Consider the following 21,392-nt stretch of genomic DNA (forward strand, 5'->3'; position numbering starts at 1 on the left):
CAGCTCAACCTGGGTGCCTGAGTCTGCCTGGTTCACCCGGAGGAAGCCCATGGTGGCACCCTGTTGGCACTGCAGGGAGCCCCATTTTCCCATAGTGCAGTGTTTGGAATGTGGGGTCCCCGTCGCAATGCAGACCCTAAGCTGAGTCATTCTGCTCTCCAGCGACATGGTGGCGGTGCTGACACCTGCTCAGAGAACAGTGGGGTCACATGAGGCCAACTTCATCACCAAGCAGCTGGCCTGGCTGCACGGCCTGACTGGCCTGGGTGGTGGTGGTGCTGGCAGTGCCTTGTGGAGGGTACCCTAGGCTGCTGTAGCCCCATCAGCGGGGCTGGCTTTAACAAAAGTAACGAGAGCTTTGGGGTGAGATGTCCTGGCCAGTGTCAAAATCCTTGGGCCTCTCCTCAAACCAATGATTTACTGCCTTTTGGGTGTCCAGCTTCTTGATCCAGGGCCACCTTCTCCCCGTTCTTTTCTTCTGACATCTTGGATGGCTCGAGGAGAGTGTATATATGGCATTTGGGTGCCTCCCCCCCCTCTATTATTAGGGATGCCGCTATCTTTAATCTTTCTAGAACTTTCTGCGCAATTTTCTACCCTGCACCTGAAACTCCCTCACTACTTCAAAGCCAGTAACTCTGGAGCAACAGGGGAAGTTACTGGATTAACCCTGTGAGAAGCATGACCGCCTTACTTCTTGGAGGGATGCTTGCCTCGAAAAAGCAGCTGTTGCTTAAGCCATACACAGGGATCCTGGCACGGGAGACACCTTCTTGGATTCACTGACCTTGGTTCAGATCCCAGCTCCACCGCATGTAAGTCCTGTGACTACAGGGCTGCCGGATCGCCCCGGACACGACACTGGTGTTCCTAGAGAAGGACCAGCTGCATCCTTGTGGGGCATGCGTAGTGTGTGGAGCTGGCTCAGGGCCGGGGGCTGTAGGAGGCTGTTCTACAAAAAAACAGGAAGTGTTTTTGGGGTCACTCCCTAGTCATTCACAGCTTCTTCGCTTTGCTTTTGGATCAGTGAATTTTGTGGGGATCTGCAGGTGGTTCACGCAGTCACCCATGCTGATGGGAAGACCTAAGGAGGAGTGGCGAAGTCCAGGATGGGGTAAAGGGGGCGGAGCAAGGTGTTCTCAGGCTGTTGTATTAACCATTGAACTGCAGGGTTTGTTACAGATTTGTGGAGCAAGCAGATGAGCGTCTGGAAAGTTTGGGTCTGTGATTATCAAGTCAGAATTAAATTAGTTGTTCATAGAATCCTCTGTCTCACCCCGCCTTCGGGCTTTAGGAAGAGAACATTTATGGAAGAAGCCAAAGAAAATTCTCATTGGCCTTTTAAGCCAGCTTAGGGACCCGGAGGATTAAAGCACCGATGTTCCAGTTTTAGGGAATCTTTGAGCCAATCCCCTCACCGTTTCCAGGACTCCAGTGAAATAAATGCTAATGTCTGATAGAAAGCTGTGTGTGACGGACGGGCACTGCCGCTGCTCAGGCCCAGGCCCCTGGTTGGTTCTGGCTAAGTGACAGGCAGTGGAGAGCATCCCTTTGGACCAGTCTGGGAGGTTTGTAGATTGACTGCCCAGATGGGTGTGACTGACAGCTCTGAGCTGCAGGTACAATACCTGTTTGTCTGTTTTTCCTGATGAGGCATAGCCCACCCAGTCACTGGTGGCAGCACCATGCCAAGATAAGAGCTCTGTCCTCTGCTGCTTTAGGGGGAGGAAACCTCTCTCAGATTTGATCTGGTGTTTGTCAGGACACACGTCACAGTTCTCCCGCTCCTTTTTGGTTTTTCTTTTTATATATATTTTAAAAGACTTATTTGAAAGGCAGTGTTATACCAGACATGTGCTGGTTCACTCCCAAAACGGTGCCCATGGCCAGGGCTGAGCCAGGCTGAAGCCAGGTGCCTGGAATTCTGTATAGGTCTACCAGGTGGGTATAGGAACCCAAATATGTGGGCAGTCTTCCACTGCTTTCCCAGGTGCATTAGCAGGGAGTTGCTTGGCAAGCAGGGGAGTCGGGACTGGAGCTAGCATTCCCAGTGGGATGCCAGCTTCCTCCACAGAAGCTTAATGTGCTGTACCATAAAGCTGGCCCAAATACTCAATTCTGTCTTCCTTGGATGTGAGTATATAGCAGGAAGAGACTTGAATGTAGACAGAAGGTGTTGGTAGCGTCTGTGGTAGAGCTGCGTTTGACCCTAAACCCATGACAGGAGCCCCAGGCTGGCTGTCTGCCCTTAGTTTCTTTGAGGCAGAGCCAAATTAACAGATTATAATAGAAAAGTCAAAGAGCAAACATGATTGGGAGGAGTCTGTTACTGCAGCTGCTTGTTAAGGTGGTCTGAAAATAAAGATACATCAAATGCAGGCTCTGCCATTAGGCTCGTGTTCCAAGACGCTGGCTGCTACTGTTTATTACTCTGCTGTCTGATTTAAGCAGAGACATTTTTAATTGCAGACAACATGGCAAATACAGAAAGAAAAGCACTGGTGGCTTGGAGGATACCCTCAGCCCTAGGAACACCTCCTGACCATCTGGACCCCCACATGTACCTGCTGGGAATGGCACGGCATGCCAACCAGGTGCCGTCCCCACAGCTGATGCGCATGTGAACATTCTTGCTCGGGTCTGCCCTCACAGCTGTGGACCCTGCGGGTTGTATGTTTGGCACTCAGCAGAGTGTGAGTTTGTGAGACCCCGCTCTAGTTTCATTCGCCTCAGAGCCCTGTGGGGTTCCAGCTCCTTCACTGTTCCTTAAAGACTGGCATCCATCCCTGCATTGGAACCTGCCAGAGTGGCTCCATCTTGGTTAATCGATTCCCTGCCACTGTCCTCAGAAAGTGCCCTGCAGTCCCGCAGCTTGGGCTGCCCCAAGTGGGAGGCATGCACTTGCCATGGGTTTCCTTGATCTCCTTCTATGCAGATTTGGGTTTGCTGTAAGGGTGATCACCTATGAGACTTCAGGGGCGGGGGTAGGTGTGTATGGAGAGGTCTCTGGAAAGTTCCTGCAGTTAGCCCCTGTGGATTTGGAAAGATGAAGTGAGTATATGGGAGATGAGGCCCTAGCACTGTGAGATTGTAGTTGAAGGGACGAAACTCGCCCTTCTGCTCCCTTGGTGGTCCCTTGTACTTGTCCATGAAGCAACATGACTAGTGGCTTGTGAATGGGAAAAATCATAAGAAATAAGTTCACAGATGTAGAACAAATATAACTACAAATCCTTTCTATATGTTAGCAAGATGTTACTGTGAGAAGTGGAAAGGGGGAAAAAACTCTTCCTTGTTCAGGAATAGAAAAATTGTGAATAATTTACTAAATATTACATATATGATATTATATACCAGTATATCATAACTTGGCAAAAAAATATAAATCGTTTACAAAACGCCTTATTGCAGTAACACTGCAGAAAGGGTATAGATTAACGAGAATTCCAGTTATGCAGTCTTTCCCAGGCAGACTTCCTGACTATACTGGTCTTCCTGAGGAGTTGCCATCCACCCTCCCTCTCTCCTCTCATCATTCCCCATCCACCCAAAGTAGTGGCATTTAATTTAAGAAATTATTTGGGAGAAGGAGAGAGGGAGGGAGCTCCTAGCTCCTGATTCACTGCCCCAAATGCTCACAACCTCAGGACTGGCTCAGGGTGAAGCCAGGAGCCAGGAACTCAAACTGAGTCTTCCTTGTGGGCGACAGGGACCTAGGTACCTGAGGTGTCACTAGTCCTCACCAGATGTGCATGAGCAGGAAGCAGAGCCAGGATGCCAGCCCAGGCACACTGCAATGGGATGCTGGGGTCCCAGGTTGCATATTCCCTGCTTGACCAAGGCCCATCCTGGAGCATTGCTGAATTACCCACATATGGGCCAGGAGAAACATCATTGGTTATCACATTGTTTTTGCCATATTTTGCTAATTTTCCCTATTATTGAGCATTGAAGCGTTTTACCTTTTCCCATTTCTCACAGGGACATCCTGCTAGCTTCCCATAACGAATTGGAATGACATTTTGTTGTGCATCTGTGAGCATGTTCCTCTTGATCTTCCCAGTTAGACTGCTCTTTGTACATCAGTTATATCCTCTGCAGTTTGTATGTGAGCTGAATTTCAGTGGCGAAAGTCTTTGCCCATGAAGCATATTGAACTCGCCGAGATTTTCCCTCCTGATTGGTTTTGGTTCCAACACTTGGGCTTTGATTCTTTCAAATGCTTCCCTTTCAAGGGCTCCTTTCTCCTGGGAGCCTGAGTGAACTCCCGCTGCGTCAGTCCGGTCAGTCCTTTCTGCCCTGTGATAGCCTTGGGCGGTCACCATGGGGACTTAACCTTTTTTATGTCTTGTCTCTCTCTCTCTCTGCCTGGGTGATACCCATGGCCCTTTCCTAGTCCAGCTCTCATTTTCTTAGCCCTGTTAACAACACCCTTCCTGGGTCTCCATCTTTGGTGTCTAGTGCTATCTGCACCCACAGTTCTTTGTTTTCTGGGTTTGTTGACATCTGGGAGACATGAATCCAGTTTTGAGATCACTTCAATGTAGATTTTCGCCTTTTCATGGAGTCCACTTCTCTCCCATGATAACCAGTATTCTAGGATGCTCTTTTTTTTTTGGATCCTTCCTCCCAGGATGGGTTGCCTGTAGTGGCAGATCCCTCAGACATAAGCATTCCTTCCACTCCTTCCTTGTTCCAGGTGCATGTGCATGGCTTTGGTTCTCTCCATATTGGTCATCTTCACATTGTGGCAGGAGGCCCAGGTGTCCCAGGGGCAGCTGCCCACACAGTGTTTGGCCAGCCAGTCTTGCTTTAAGTGGATCTGACATGACCCAGTTGACCATAGCTACCCTTTCATGGTCTCCCACAGTGCTGCTACCATAACGAAGACACAGTTTCTGTAACCCAGCATGGATGGGCAGCTCAGTCTGTTTCATGTTGGAATGATATTATTATTATTATAATTGCATTTATTTAAAAGAGTTATAGACAGTGGATGGCAATTGTTTGGAACCTGGACCACTCTGAAGACCATTGAAAGGACAAGCAAAAATCATTGATTGAATGCAGATTTTGTCCAACGTGTGGAATTTATGAATAGAACATGAGCAGCCTGTTCAGCACCCCGCCCTCCACCCCCCTTCCTTCCTCAAGCCATTAAGCTAGACTTTTCCTGTGATGGCACTGTGTGTTAAATTTGAGGCTGAAAATGCCTCGCTGTTAACCCTTGCCCACTCTGTCAGAAACCTTTCAAACAGAACAGAGAGAGTCCTTTTCTGTGAAGCCCTGGCCCCTTGGATCATTTTCCTCCTATTCTTAGGTAATGCTATTAGAATCCAATTTAGAGTTAGAATTTCAGGGGGAGACAGCTTTGCCTTGCTTTCCTGGGAGGATACTGCCACCTAAGGTAAGTGTGCTGTAATAATGAGTGACTAGGGAGTAAGGTGGATTCTTAGTGTTGGAATGATAGAAGTTGGTGTTAACCATGGTGCAAGTTATTCCTCCCCATGAGAAAGGGTAATCTAATTTCCAGATGACTTTTTAAAAGATTTATTTCGTGCATTTGAAAGGCAAAGTAGCAGAGAAAGAGAGAGCTTCCATCTACTATTCATCCCCCAAATGGCTGCAACAGTCGGGGCTGGACCAAGGCTGGAGCTAAGAGCCAGGAACGCTATCTGCATCTTCCACATTGTGGCTGGGGGCCCAAGTACTTCAGCCATCTTCAGCTACTTTTCCAGATGCATTAGCAAGAAACTAGCCTGGAAAAGCAGCAGCCGGGACTTGAACCAGCACCCAGATGAGATGCAGACACATGCATGTAGCATCCTTGACCTTTATTTTAAGGACACTTTGAGGATTCCCAGCGCAGTCTGTCCATGCCCCTTGCTAAGGATTCCAGATTGGTCGGTCTTACAGCTTTTGGTCCTGCCTGGGACGGCAGCATCCTTGTGAAAAGAAGAATATGAACCACACACCAGCCCTCCCCAGAGCCCAGGCCGGACAGAGAGCCTGCGATCTTAGGTCACTGTGCTCCGTGGAGCCGAGGAAAGACTGCTAGTTAATGGCACTGCCTGTGGCTTGCACCTGGCTTTTAGGGTTTGGAGGGGGAGAGCCTGCTCACTTTTAACCAAAAACTACATCTGGGGGAGGAGGGGAGCAGCAGCATTTTACCAGCCAGAAACTGTGCCAGCAGTGCTGGAGCCTTCTCCCCTGCCTCCCTGGGAGGCTCCCGGTACCTTACATGCCTCTTGTCAGCACGTGAATTTAGTATATTGTCCAGGCATCATCTTCCCTTCAAACAACCTAATTCTCCTCCTGGCAAGCGTTCACTTAATGGCTGTGTTGTGGTTTGCAAGGCCGGTCAAATAAATCAGGCTAAATCCTGATAGGAGAAAAAAGGAAAATTCAGTTCTGGAGAAAGTGGGCCCCAGTTCACCAATGGGCATTGGAGTCCACCATCCTGGACTGTGGTGGGTGGCTGCTGCAGGTCCTGGCCCCCTCATGTTTTCTAGGAGCCCCAGAGACCTGCTTCTCCCCAGGGCCTTAACCCCTGCTCTGCTCAGCTGGCTCCTGGCCCTGGGCTTTTTAGCAACAGCACACCCCGAGAGGCCACCAACCTCCCCTAGAGCTCTTCTCTACACCTCAGACCCATGTCAGTCACTACTCAAGTGTGGGGACCATGAATGTGTGTCACGGCACAGTGGCTTCCTCATTTCCTCCCCGTTGCACCCTCAGTGCCTGCCAAGCCTGCCTTGTACGCCTGCGCAGCTCGGTGACCATGTCTGACCCTTTTTGTTCAGGTACACGGCAAGGGGATTCCCCATCCATCTAGCCAGAGTGTTCTCCACTCCCCACTTTGTTCCACGGAAAAGTGAGGGGAACCCCCCACAGCACCTGCATAGCCCATAAATGCAAGGGGGTCCTCGCCCCTGAGACCTGCGGCTTTGTGTGTGTGGCAGAGGGGGATGCGGCCCCCTGCAAGTGTTTGGCGAGGTCCTGTGTGGACTTTTCTAGACCTATGGAGTCCGTTGAGAATGTGTTGTCTGCCTAGGGTTTAACTAGCTAAAGTCTAGTCAGTGACATATCAGATGAGGATACTGTAGCCAACAGCATTAGTTAAGTTGGCATCTCTTTGAAAGCAAACCACAGAAGAGTAGTTACCAGATGTGCAAACCAGGGGGAAGATAAAGACAGTCACCTCCCACCCGGTTCCTAAGGTTTTCAAAAGCGTTTGTTTATTTTGTCTACTCGAACAGCACACAGACAGCAGGCATGGGCAGGTAGTGCATCTCTCATCTCAGAAGCACTCGAGGCCAGAAATGGTCCAAATTTCAGACTGTTTTCACATTTTGAAATCTTGACGTGGTTGTTATTGACATGACTGATGTTGGAGAAAGCAGTGATCACAGTATTCAGGATGGTTCAGATTGGGGGGTGTTTCAGATGTTCAGGTTGGGGGTGTTCAGCTGTGTGTGGAGGTGAGTGGGAAGTGGCTCATGGAAGGATGGAGGCTGTGATGGGGAAGCCCAGGTCCAGAGGCCCTGGAACCTGGGAGGCTGGCACACATGCTGGAGGGTGTGGCGCCCTGATGCCCAAGGGCAGGAGAGAGTGGGCCTCCTAGCTCCAGAAGAGACAATATGTACTTCCACTGCCCTTGCGTTCCACTGGGGCTCTTGGCTCACCCAGTGGTACCTGCCAACTGTGTGTGAGGGTGGCTCTGCCACAGTCCGTCCACTGGTTCAAACACCAGTCTCTTCTGGAAGGGCTGGAAATAACGCTTGCTGTGAACTCCTTCACACTATCAAGCTGACACCTCAAGTCAACCATGGCAGTATCATGTGGCTGACATTATAGCTCAGCAAAAAGCATCTCCTGGAGCAGTACCAGTTATTCAAGCCATCTTGATGCTGGTAGACCTAGCTGTGTTGACAGAAAAGTGGAAATATCTGGGTCTTTGTCCCCAGAGGAACCCAGAAAAATCTAGCAAGTATTATCGTTGTCACTCAAGGCCCTTGGAGCTGTAATAATTAGCTTTGTTTTCCATCAGGTTATGCTTGAAATAAGATCTTTTTCTCCCAGAAAATTATGCAAGAGCACTTCAAAAAGTTATTGGAAAATATAATGACAAGTTTATTTTTTTTTTTGCAAAAAAATTATAATTTTGGGACTAATTAGCATTGTGGCATAGTGAGTAAAAGCTGCTACCTGCCATGCTGGCATCACAAATGGGCTCCTGTTAGTAGATTGTGAAAAGCAGCAGGAGGTGGCCCAAGTGGTCAGGCCCCTAAACCTCCTGGGCTCCACCTAGGGCCTTACCCTGTGGCCATATGGATGGTGAGTCAGGGGATGGAAGCTCTCTGTTTCTCCCTCTCCTCTGTCTGTGACTCTTAATTTTCAAATAAATAAGTATAATTCATATATGTTTTTTCATAATATGCTTTTTCCATGAACTTTTGAAAATCTCTTCCAAAAGTTCATAGAAAATGCTTATTGAGGATCAAAGTTGTACATGGATCCCCAAATTATTTAAGCCAAGATAGTCTTACTTTTCTTTCCATTTTTCCGTGAACTCCTGAGACACCCTAGTATGATTGCAAAGGAGACCACAAATTGGAAGTGTGCTACATGGTTTAATTTCTGCCCAAGCGAGGTTCTCAGAACTTGCTTAGAACTGAGAAAGATGTGGGAGCCCAAAATCTGTCAGTCAAGGCTGCTGGGTCTGTTGGCCTCCTGCCAATGCAAGTAAGACCAAGGCTGGAGAAGTGATGGGCTGTGACCCAGATGGTGGCATTCTCAGAACTAAAGCATTTGAGCAGGAAGTGATTGTGAAAGGCTCCCTGGCTCTCTCTACCTCAATGCGCGTGGAGGTGGATGGGTAAAGCACACCGCAGTGAAGAATGCCCTTGTTCTTTTTTGACAGATTGGAGCGGGGGCTATGGGCTGCAAAGTCCTGCTCAACTTTGGCCAGCGGATGCTGCGGCGCAAGGTGGTGGACTGCAGCCGAGAAGAGAGCCGACTGTCCCGCTGCCTGAACACGCTTGACCTGGTGGCCCTGGGTGTGGGCAGCACACTGGGAGCTGGTGTGTATGTCCTGGCCGGGGCTGTGGCGCGCGAGGACGCCGGCCCTGCCATCATCATCTCCTTCCTGATTGCCGCGCTGGCTTCGGTGCTGGCTGGCTTGTGTTATGGCGAGTTTGGTGCCCGTGTCCCCAAGACGGGCTCAGCCTACCTCTATAGCTACGTCACTGTTGGGGAGCTGTGGGCCTTCGTCACCGGCTGGAACTTGATCCTCTCCTATGTCATTGGTAGGTCTCCCGGAGCTTGCTGCCTCTGTCCACTAATGTTTGCTGCTGTCTACAAAGGGTGGGTGATGGCACAAGGAGACCACAGGTGGCCCCTCCAAGGAGCCACTTCCTAACTTGACCACCAAAAATATCTCTGTCCGTTTATGGACTGGTGAAGGTATCTGTGGGTTCATTGTCTCTGCCCTTGTACCAAGGTCAAGCCAGGGCTCAAGGAGGCCGTTTCTGTTGATGAGGCATCAAAGACGGAATTCATTGATTGTCTCAGACCAGTTGAAAATTAAAGAAACAAGTTTTTTTCCCTCCCTCCCTCACTGTGCCTCTTTCTGTCCTTCCAAATGCTTGCTTTTTGAACAGATTTGTTTATTTCTTTAACAGGTAAAGTGTGTGTGTGTGTGTGTGTGTGAGAGAGAGAGAAACCTCCTACCCAAATGCCCATAATAGCTAAAACTGGGCCAGGCTGAACCCAGGAACCAGGAAATCAATCCATTGAGGTCTCCCATGCGGGAAGAAGGTCCCAAGCACTTGGCCCATCATCCACTGCTTTTTCAGGCACACTAGCTGGAAGCTGGAATGGAAGTGGAGTAGCTGGGACTCCAACTGGCATCCCTCCGGAATGCCAGAGTCACAAGTGGTTGCTTAACCTGTTGCCACGGCATGTTAGCTGAACTTATGCTCCGTGCAGCCATTTTGCTGAATGTTAAGAATACAATAGAGAAGCAATATGGTTTCTATTCGTAAAGACTGTGTCGTCCAGGGATATAACCCAATCACATTTGTATATTTGTACATTCTGTTTCTAAAACAGTAGATGAGGGCATTCCCCAAAGTTCATGAGAATGCATATTACAAGAAAATTATGCATAACTTTCAGAACCGTTTTATACCGAAATCAACTCCTCTTTCTCACTGCGGTTTGCACGAACTTCTACTGTGATAGACCCTTAGCTAGAAAAACATTGTCAAATTGTAAGTTGTTTGGTCGGAGTCGCAGCCCTGGTGGTTGTGTGCCACTGGGTACTCTTACATGCACAGTGTTGAATTACTGGGTGTTCTGAGATGTTTAGACAGTTGCCAGTTAGGCTATGGCATGCAGTGTATGTTTATGTGTCAAGGTGTGGCTGTGATTTCCTTTTGAAACTGTCTAGTCAGTCCAGGTCAGTGCATCTGCCTGCAAGCATGCTTTGATCTCACATAGAAGAAGGAAATGCAAGAGAAGGTCATTTGGGTGCACCTCCGCCTCAACTGAAATTCGTGCCTGTGAGAGCTCTTGTAAAAGTTAGCAGAAAATGCATCTTATGGGAAAACACACACACACACACACACACACACACACACACACACACACACACACACACACACACACACACACACACACACTGGGTTTCAGAATTTTGCACTAAAGTTCTTATAATTCCATCTCTTCATGAACTCTCCCCAGCCCCTTTTGTGTTTTTGAGGCCATAGTCAACAGGGTCCTCCCCCTCTGAGCTGCAGGGCCCTTTTCCTTGTGGTGGCAGTCCTGCTTTTTGGTACCCAACAGAGACCAGATGTATAAAAACCTTCCAGTGCAGTAAGTTAAGACGCTGTGCTTCTGTCCATTCTCCGTGCTTCCGTTACACCTGAAGTAGGACACATCAGCTGAGAGGAAACGAGCACCCAGACACAAGAATAAGCAAGGAGTTTGAACAACCACTTCCCCAAAGTAAAAGTAAACATGTATGATCACTGAACATTGCTCTTTTTAGTGGGCTTGTGTGTGTGTGTGTGTGTGTGTGTGTGTGTGTGATTTTGTTGAGCCACAGTATGCGATGCAGCCACTGGAGCCACGAAGTGCCCACTCACACTCACTTCTGTGTTTGCCCACGCCAGGGACCTCATAGGTGGTCCTGTGTGCTGCTTGCTAGGACCCTCGTGTTTTGGAGCTCTCTGTGGCCTCATCCTTGCTTGGAGGAGGCCGCTACCACTGTACCAGGCCAGCTGATAAAGTCCTAACTCTGAGCAATGCCTCTTCTCTTTGAGCTGCTGCAGTAATCTCCTAAGAGCCAGTATAGCTTGTTCTTGTAAGCACTAAAATAAAATTCCAATTTTTTTTTTTTCAGCACACATCAAAACTGTGCCCATAAATGGCTTCCATACTCTGAAGTCTCACAGTGAGGCTGGAGCTGTTTTGAAGGAACCGTTGTGCTTCTCCAGGACTGATTGGAGTCTGAGACCAAACACGGAGCAGGAAGTGCTCCTTTCCAGACTAACGCTTGGGAAAGACTGTGCTAGAGTGTTCTTAGCATGTCTTAGGAAAATTTATTCTCAGTCCCAGCTACTGGGGAAGGACTGTTTGTCCAGCAGAGATGTCTTCATTTAAAAGCCGTAATACAGAAATGGGAAGGGGTGGGCTGGAAGGAAAGGCTGGAGCAGCCCCTTGCATCTATCAGGGTGGGGCTTGGGACCCCACTTTGCAAGGAGCCAGCTGCCAATGAGGTGGTGGGAAACCATTGAGAACAGTGTGTGAAGCCTCAGTGGACAGAATTTGTAACAGATCGGCTACTTAGGAGAAAGGGACATGGCTGAGTTTTTCAGTTGTTGGGAAAATGTCTCAGCAGGAGGCCAAATAGCAAAACTGAACGTATAGTATACAGATCCCTCTTGGAAAATTCTGGAAAACGCAGACCCTCTTTGAAAATCAAGGAACATGCTATATGTGCATACTGGCACTGTAGGGAAGTTTCTTGGGAATCGGCACTGGGAAAAGTGACTATTTAGAATTTAAATGAGGGGCCCGGCGGCGTGGCCTGCGGTCACTTGGGGAGTGAATCATCAGACAGAGGATCTTCCTCTCTGTCTCTCCTCCTCTCTGTAGATCTGACTTTGTAATAAAAATAAATAAATCTTTTTTAAAAGAATTTAAATGAGGGTGCCTGACAGTTTGCTAAAGCCAGCATCCACATCTGAGTGCCAAGTTAGGTCGTGCCTTCTCTGCTGCTGACCCAGGTACCCCTCACAGTGGGCCTGGGAAAGCAGCAGCAGATGGCCTAATGGCTCAGGCCACCGCCACCTGTGTTGGAGACGCATTCTGGAGTCCTGTTTTTGGTTTGCCCTGGCTCTTGTAGCCATTTGGGGAAGCAATCCAGCAATGGAAGATCTCTCTCTGTATCTCTACCTCTGTCCCTTTCCTTGTCTACCACTCACTCTTTCTTTCCAATAAATAAATAGATATATTCTTTTAAAAAAAGAGAGAGAGAATTGATAGAGATGTAAAACAACTGTTTTGGGCATTTTGGGTGCTGGTTGGTGTCGAGACCAAGGAGAATGGGGGTCAGGGTTGTGGTCTTATGCCCAAGGGACATGGGGTAACATTTCGGCCCCTCAGTCAGGTGATGCATCTACTGGTACAGGCACGGAATGGTGGGGTGGCTGATATCTACTTGACTCTGAGGGGGTAGCCTTGTCTCTGAGCTAGGGGGTGGCCCCCTCTGCCTTCCCCCCCCCAGCTGCTGGATAAAGGGCCCTCGACAGGTGTTTCTACAGACTTCTCGCTGAACAATAGGGTATTTTTATTAGTAGTAGTAATAGTATTAATGAGATAAAGTAGGTAGAATTAAGTCAGTGCTGTCAGAGTGAGTCTTGAGTAAAGAAGGTAACTACTGTTTTGAAAAATGCTTACTCCGCTCTGTGTGTGTGTGTACTGTTTTGCAAGTGTGTACACAGATGCTCCTCTGCTTGTGCTGGGGCTGTGCCCAGGTATGCCCATGGTAAGTTGAAGGGGTCAAAAGTAGAAAATACTTGGAGTCCATTTGACCTGCTGCACTTCCTGCCTCGCCACATGATACCATGTGGAGCAGTCATTGTGTCCTACCCAGCGTGCTAGAGAGCCCCAGTCCACACAGCACTTCCTGCACAGTCCACACTGCACTTCCTGCACACAGTCCACTGCAATTCCCAGTGTGTTTTCCCTTGGAGAAAGGAGGCTTTCCCAATACTACAAAGTCTAAAGCTTGTAAGTCAAACCACCATAATTCAAGTAAACAGAATAGGTCTTGCACAAGTTCATTAAAGATGTATATTACAAAAAAAAAAAAAAACCAGTGTTGATTTCAATTTTTTTTTGTACCATAATGAACTTTTAATCCTCTTTTCCCTGTGTACCCTATAAGCACACAACATGCATATGCAGGTGGCTTATAACATCAGGTGCACTCCACTTCAGGCCCCAAAAGCCTTGTCATACTTGTCCCTTCACTCCCTGTGAGACAATAAGCCTCCCTTCCAAGTGTCTACTGTGACCTGGTCATCACTGCTGCGATTCTGTGCATCGCCTGCGATCCCCGTATGGATGCTGCAGGCGCCCAGTCACGCTGATGATGCGGATGTTCAGTGCACTGTTGACCGTTCCCCTCCCCGTGTCTGTTCTGTGGCAGGTACTTCAAGCGTGGCAAGAGCCTGGAGTGCAACATTCGATGAGCTGATCGGCAAATCCATCAGTGAGTTCTCGAGGAAACACATGGCCCTGAATGCCCCCGGGGTGCTAGCTGAAAACCCTGACATATTTGCTGTGATTATCATCCTCATCTTAACAGGTAAAGTCATATCTGGCTGAGCAATGGGTAGACTTCATATGCCAGGCTCTGCTTAAATTTGCTGATTTTCTCTTGTTGCGTATCCTTTCTCTGCCTGGTCCCTGTGTTATTGTTACACCTGCAGAAATCTTTGTTTACTTGTCCAAGTCTTAATGGCTTCTTGGGCTGGCCTGTTTAATACCTGTTGAGTAGTGTACTATTTAATAAAAAGAATCAGATGTCAAGTCTATGGACCGAGACTTTGTTAATAAAGCAGGCTTTTTGTACTAGTGATCCTGGAATTAAAATCGTGCATGTGTGTGTTAAGAAGGGCTTTATTTATTTGAAAGGCAGAGTGGCACAGGGAGAAAATGAGACCTGCCATCCGCTGGGTTACTCAAATGACCTCAGCGGCCAGGACTGGGCCCGGCCAGAGCCAGGAGCCAGAAACTGTGTGGGTTTCTCCTATGGTTAGCAGGGATCCAAACTTCTTGGGGGCATCTTCTGCTGCTGTTCCAAATGCATTAGCCTAGCTGGACTGAGGATTGAAACTGAACCAGTGCTCTGATGGAGTATACCCCTCTCCCAGGTAGCAGCTTAGACCTCAAATCCTTTTGAGGTAGGCACTTGGTGTAGCAGTTAGAGACACCCCTTGGGATGTGCATATTGCAGTGCCTGGATTTGAGTGTTCAGTTTCCTGCGATTTCACACCTGGGGAGAAGGCAGCAGTGATGGCTCAAGTACTTGGGCCCTGCCCCACCCACATGGAGGATCTGAGCTGAACTGATTTCCTAGCTTCTGCCTTCAGCCTGGCCCAGTCAGGCTATTGCAGGCATTTGGGGAGTGAACCAATGGATGGGAGTGTGTTCTCTCCCCAACTCCTTCTGTTTCTGTCAAATAAGTAAAATCAATATATTTTTTAAATTAAGGAAAAAATAGCTCTTGACTCACAGATGACATTTGGAGAGGAAGTTGTCATTTACATGCCAAGAAAATGTGAAGGAAAGACTTCAACTGACCATTACTAGTGAGGACCTGCGTGTTGCAAGGCCTCTTGGTTGCTTTGCCCCCGTAGCCACTCACACACTGTTACTGTAAATAGCCTTCACCTCCAGCTTGTGTGTGGTTACTGAAATTTTCAGTTCCAGGTACTACTTGAAGGCAGTGGTTACAGTTTGTGACATGTGACATGGGTCTGCATCTTGGCCACTGGGGTAAGGTTTTGTTCCACAGTGTGCTGACCGTATAAACATGAAGCCGAAATACAGGAACATTGTTGTCTGAGGTCGCAAAGTCTTGGATGAATTTTTAAAGCATACCTTATTTCCTACCCCATGTAATTGGAATAATTTCCTACAAGCTGGCCTCAGCAGAATTTCTGGTCCAGCTGGCAGGCACATGTATCAGAAAATAAATTCACACGATCGGAGTGAGATTTTCATTTTAATGAACACGAGAGGGAAGGGCACTTAAAGGGAAAAGTGTATATATATATATATATATTTGAAGACGATGAGGTTTTTCACCCTGTGATTAATGACTCAATTCTTTGCTGACACCTGCATCTCAGAATTCAATCTAACGTGTACAGCAGTTTTAATCTCCAAATGTCTACAAGGCATTCGGGGCAGGGTGGTCATCCTACATTACACAGTTGGCCAGCTGACTCTGCTGCCGTGAGCTTGTGTGCCTTGTCATTTGAGAGGGTGTGTGCATGTGTTTCCTCCCACTGTGAACTTGAAGGCTAGGACTGATCTGGCTTACACATCCTCTGCTGTGAGGAGCCGTAGGGGTCAGTAGTAGCTGTTACTGTTAACCTTACTAACATCCCAAAGTTACTCTAAATGATGTCCTCCTGGGAAAGTCAACTCTCACTCTCAAGAAATCCCACAGAGCATTCCCCCTGGATTTGTTCCAGAAGGGTCATTGCCCAGCAGTACCCTTCTCACAAGAGCGAGCAGCTCCTGCATGTCTGGCACCTGCATGTCATGGATGGTTGAATGCCATGCTCCAGATTTCTGTAACCCCTTAGGTGCCCATCAGGGGCATCCTCCCTTCCAGAAGGATTGGGAAGCCCACTCTGAGAGCTTGTGTTGGTTGTTTGGGGCCCTGCCCACATATCTAGGGCTCATGACTGCCCGTGCACTTGATTCTTTCTCAGCCCCATTTCCCATCCATCCTCCAATCCAAATAAGGATTTAAAAAAAACAACAACATTTTATTCATTTGGTTGAAAGGCAAAGAGAGAGAAAGAAAGATCTTTGATCTATGTTTGACTCTCAATGCCTGCAACAGCTAAGGCTGGACAAGGCTGAGGCCAAGAGCCCCGAACTCCACGTGATCTCCCATGTGGATGGTGATGACCTCAGCTCTTGAGCCATCATTTCCTGCTTTGCTAGGATATCCCAGCAGGACACTTGGGTTAGAAGAGGCCAGGCTTGCAAATGTGAGATACAGGTGCCCTGAGTGGGGCAGGCAGCTTAGCCTAACACACTTTGCCAACAGTGTCTGTTCTGCCTTTAGATATGTTAGGGTTAGAGTAGTGATATTTATTTACTTATTATTTTAATAGTTCAGAGAAATTCACAGTGCATGATAGTTGATTTGTTTCTCAGTGCTAGTATAGAAGAATGTGAAATGTTTTTTATGGTTTCTGGATCCTAAAACCTGACTTTGCTGCTGCTGTTTGGTGACAGTGAGTCAACAGCATGCTTAAAGGTAGAATTTCCAGGTTCTTCCTCTTGTCCATACCCACCTCGGGGAGACAAGATCTTTTTCTAAGCCCTTAGGAAGATGGATCTAAAACGTTCGGTAATTCGGGCTTCATCCCTGCAGTCCTCTATCTGTACGTCTTTTCCAGGTCTCCTAATGCTCGGTGTGAAAGAATCGGCCATGGTCAACAAAATATTCACTTGCATCAACGTGCTGGTGCTCGGCTTCATAATGGTGTCGGGATTTGTGAAAGGACAGCTCCTCAACTGGCAGCTCACACCCGATCATTCCTGCATGAACAAGTGAGTGGCTTCCACCATCCCTTGGCCTGTGACCCTCCTTCTCCATGTGCCGCCCCTCGCCACAAACCAGGTGCCCATGGGTGACCTTGGTGGCATGGAGAGTGTACACCTTTTAAGAATACAGCATTTGAATTGAGGTTTCTTTTGTGTATTTGCAGCAGAGTAGCTGAGAATATATTGTGTGTCTGCCATTTGTGTTAGGGTTCATTTCTTAGAGCAGGACAAAACTGTGTGTGCCAAGGAAGGCATTCAAGAAAACAAGAATTGGCATTCTGATTCTATGTGTATAAGGAACCTGTGTTGGATCCCTTAAGTGGCCTGTCTTTCCTGATGTTGAAGTTTGTATTCAAATTTTTCTCATGTAGTATCATGGTGATGTATTTTACATATTTTTTTTTTAAACGTGCATGTATTTACTTGAAAGGCAAACTTACACAAAGAGAGGGGGAAGGAAAAGAGAGAGAAGTTGTTGGGGAGGGCAGTCTTCCTTACAACTATTGAGGCTTGGTTAACCCGGAAGCTGGCAGCTTCATCGAGTCTCCCACATGGGTGCAGGGACTCCATACCCTGAGCCATCTCCCACTGCTTTCCCCGGGGATTGGATTGTAAATGGAGCAACTGGGACTTGACCTAGGATCTATCTGTGGTTTCTAATACTACAGGCTGTGTCTCAACCCACTGTCCCACAACACTGGTACCACTTTAATTTTCAGTGTGTTTCTATCAAAATGAGACAGGAGTGGTCATGGGCTGCCCCATCCCCAACATGCCTTGGCCCGTCACCCTGCATTCCCTGACTCAGGAGCCCCCAGAGCCTGAGGCCAGTGCCTGGTCAGCTCAGGACCCCGTGCTTTAGCTCCACTTCCCCAGTAGATGAAGCCTACAGAGACATGGCCTTCCTGATGTGGTATCAATGGGTAGTAGACATGGAAGACTGTGTGAGAAGGAGGCATCCGTACAGGCCCGTAGAGGAAGCACTGTTGCATGGTATCTTCGGTTTCGGATTCTAGGAGGGAAGCCCCCAAATAGCTTCAGCAATATCAACAGATCAACAATCGGCAGTGGTCATCCGAGCACTGTCCTTCTCAGCCCACAGTGGCCACTAGCCAGCGGGACAGAAAGGGGGAGGGGAAAGGGCTCCGCCCCTCCCTCTCCTTCTTTCCCTGGACACTTCTCCCGAGGTGTGTAAGTGCAGTGTGTCCAAATCTACCTCAGCAGAATGTGCACAGATGGCTGGCAGTCCCAGTTGGAGATGAAGGCTGCATTTGAGGACATCAGAATTGGGAGGATGGGGGTGGGGTTCACCATGAACAGCTTCATAGTTAAGCTGTTGGTTAAGATGTATGCATCCCACATCAGTGTACCTGGGATCAACAGCCACCTCTAGCTCCTGACTCCAGCTTCTGCTACTGCAAACCTGAGGGGCAATGATGATGGCACAAGCACCTACAACTCAGATGAGTGAGTTCACTGGGCTTTTTCAGCTTGGGCCCCCATTCCCAGGGCCATTGCCTGTAGCCAGGGAGTGCACCAGTGACTGAAAACTCCCTGTGCATCTCTGTCTCTTGCTGTCTGTATTTATCTACCTCTCAAATCAAATAATAATAATAATGTAGAAGGCCTCATGTCACTTGGTGACCATCAAGGGCAGCACACTTCACATGTAACTAGATGGATAGCAGCCAAGGAAAACACCTACACCATGCACTGCCACAAACAGAGCACCTGGAGAGATGAGCAGGGCCCCACAGAGCAGCCAGCAGGGGCCTGGAGTGTTTTTTTGAGTGCTTCAGGAGCCATGCTTGGAGACTTGAGAGGCTCATGCACTGTGGCTGTTCTCCCTGCATCCATTAGCTCAGCAGTTAGTGTCCAGGCCCCATCCATGTGGCCACCAGGGTGCAGAGGCTGTGCTGGCTCTTTGCCTCATGTGCTCTTAGGAGTACACCGGTGGTTGTTGACTAAAGCAATTCACTTTCTCTTTATCAACTTTGGCGTCTGCAGAAGTGTTTGTTTTTAGACTTGAGTTACTGGTAAGTACAGGGCCAGGGTCAGGGACTGTGAACCCAGCAGATGGCTCTGCTTCTCGCCAAAGAAAAGATCTTTCTCTGGGGTCCCAAGGAGGGGAATGGAAGTGGGGGGATGGCAGCCCCCACAGTCAGCTCCTTCCCCATCTCCTCCACTGTGCCTGCCTTTCCCCACTGAAGGGCGGAATGGGGAAGAGGCGTCAGGAAGGGCCAGCAGTGTGGACCCTTGGCTTCTGGACTGTACACAGCAAGGATGTCTGCTAGTATCCCTTCCTCTGCCCTGCCACCATGAAGTAGGGGTGCCGTGGCCCTGGGATGATGGCGTGAGGGTCTGAAGGCTGTGCTGGGTAGTGACATGAGGCTGGGGAAGAGCTCCACCCTTTGCATCTGAACACACAGCAGCAGGCACTGACCTGTGTAACTTGTTCCTCCAGTGACACCAAAGTAGAGGATCCTGGCGTTGGTGGATTCATGCCTTTTGGCTTCTCTGGAGTCCTGTCAGGGGCAGCAACCTGCTTCTACGCCTTCGTGGGCTTCGACTGCATCGCCACCACAGGTACGCCTGCTGCTACCCGTGTGGCTGGAACGTGGGCATGGACCATCTTGTCTGTGACCCAAAGGGAGCTGGGGAAGACCCTGGTTCCCATGGGGCCACGCATTGCTGGGTGGGTCATAGCTGGTGTGTATGCTGTCTCCTGAGGCTGACCCTGGCCACTTTGTAGGTGAAGAGGTCAAGAACCCTCAGAAGGCCATCCCCGTGGGCATCGTCTCATCCCTGCTGATTTGCTTCGTCGCCTACTTTGGAGTATCCGCTGCGCTCACGCTCATGATGCCCTACATGTGCTTGGACAAGGACAGCCCGCTGCCCTATGCCTTCAAGCACGTGGGCTGGGAAGGCGCGAAGTACGCAGTGGCCGTGGGCTCCCTCTGCGCGCTGTCTGCCAGGTGAGGCAGGCGCCCTGCGCCACTGCTAGGGGTCCAAGGAGGCAATGCCTTCACCCAGCCTGTATGCCTTTCTCATCCCAAGGCTCATCTGTGTGATGCATACAGTTGTCCCACTTGCCCACAAGGGGGACAAATTCAGGACCCCCAGTGGATTGTCTGGAATGCAGATCAGATGGGATTGTAGGTGCACCTTACCCACACATAGCCTGTGACCCAGTTTAAGTTGGGAACTAGTTATAGTAAGAGCTGAACAGCACAGCTACCACCAAAATAGACTAGTTAGAGCAATATTCTGCACTAAAATTGATTTACAACATGAAGTGCATACTTCTGGAATTTAACACTATGCAGTTTTGACCCTTTTGTTTTCAGCCCCCTTGGAAAGTGAAACACCGGGCAAGGGGAAACCATCATGCTTTTTAAGTCTTGAGTCCTAGACCCACTTCTCACCGTCACTTGCTAGCATGAAACAGGCTTGCCTTCCCTGATTTTAATCATTGGACCAAGCCCCTTTGTGCCCACCACATTTTGGCCCAAAGTTTAGCTGTGAAGCAAGGGGGGAGGGAGTCTACTTTGAGAAGGGAAATGAGTACCTTTTAATGAGAAACATTTTGCCCACCACCCCCCCCCCCAGTGTTTCCTGCTGGTCTCTGTAAACAGGAGCTATTTCTGGAAAATTGATTGAACACGGAAAATTCCTTGTGAATGCAGCAATGCATTTATTTTCTGTCTGATCCAGCCAGCAGTGGCTGTAGGAATTAATATAAAATTTGTCTGGACAGAGCGAGAGACAGCTCCCATCTGCTGCTTCACTCCCCAAATGGCTGCAATGCCTAAGGGTTGGCCAGGCCCAAAACAGGAGCCTGGAACTCCGTCTCATCTCCTGTGTGCCTGGCAGGGCCTTACACAGCTGGTCCATCATCTGGCACATCAACAGGAACAAGGTCAAAGCTGAGCAGCCAGGATGTGATCCCACCCTCCAATATGGCCTGCCAGAGTTCTAAGAAGAGCTTAGCCATGAAGCCAGCCCTGCATCAAGGTTTTCATTGGCTGTCGTGCAGGTTTTTTTCAGATGAGCCCCATTCCTGACCTTAATCTATATGTACAGTTTGTGCTGTCCCTAGGGCTCGTTTGCTGAATGCCAGGACAGGCCGGGACCTCCTGCAGTGTGGAGGGGTGGCAGTCCCCGCTGATCGCCTGGCTGCCTCCCCACAGTGGGTGTGACTCCTCACAGCTTGCTCCCGCTCACGCATATTACTCTTCTTCACTGCTAGTCTTTTAGGTTCCATGTTTCCCATGCCTCGGGTCATCTACGCCATGGCTGAAGATGGACTGCTCTTCAAATTCCTGGCCAAAGTTAACAATAGGACCAAAACACCCATCATTGCCACGTTAACCTCGGGCGCCATTGCAGGTAGGTGCCTACACTCGGGTCCCAGTGCCACTGTCGGCACAGTGGAGCAAGTGCTGCCCGGTGAAAGGCTGTGAAGTATGCCAACCTGTGAGACATTTGACCTCGTCTTTTTCGTGCCTGGTTTCTACACTTGATCCTGT

General features: G+C 48.9%; 1 protein-coding gene across 3 annotated transcripts in view; it reads left to right on the top strand.

The window, feature by feature from the left end:
- The window catches only part of SLC7A1 (solute carrier family 7 member 1), a 68,137-nt gene that overhangs the window by 39,006 nt on the left and 7,739 nt on the right, over positions 1–21,392 (top strand). For all 3 annotated transcript variants that reach the window (XM_040979837.1, XM_040979838.1, XM_040979836.1), the window contains 6 exons: positions 8,921–9,305; positions 13,718–13,876; positions 16,716–16,869; positions 19,328–19,449; positions 19,616–19,838; positions 21,113–21,252. In XM_040979837.1, the coding sequence (XP_040835771.1) occupies positions 8,936–9,305; positions 13,718–13,876; positions 16,716–16,869; positions 19,328–19,449; positions 19,616–19,838; positions 21,113–21,252 (1,168 nt within the window). In that variant the 5' untranslated portion in view covers positions 8,921–8,935. The remainder of the gene's footprint in view (positions 1–8,920; positions 9,306–13,717; positions 13,877–16,715; positions 16,870–19,327; positions 19,450–19,615; positions 19,839–21,112; positions 21,253–21,392) is intronic.

Source organism: Ochotona curzoniae, unplaced genomic scaffold (genome assembly GCF_017591425.1).
Source record: "Ochotona curzoniae isolate NIBS_2020 unplaced genomic scaffold, NIBS_Ocur_1.0 contig_3332, whole genome shotgun sequence".
Lineage (NCBI taxonomy): Eukaryota > Metazoa > Chordata > Mammalia > Lagomorpha > Ochotonidae > Ochotona > Ochotona curzoniae.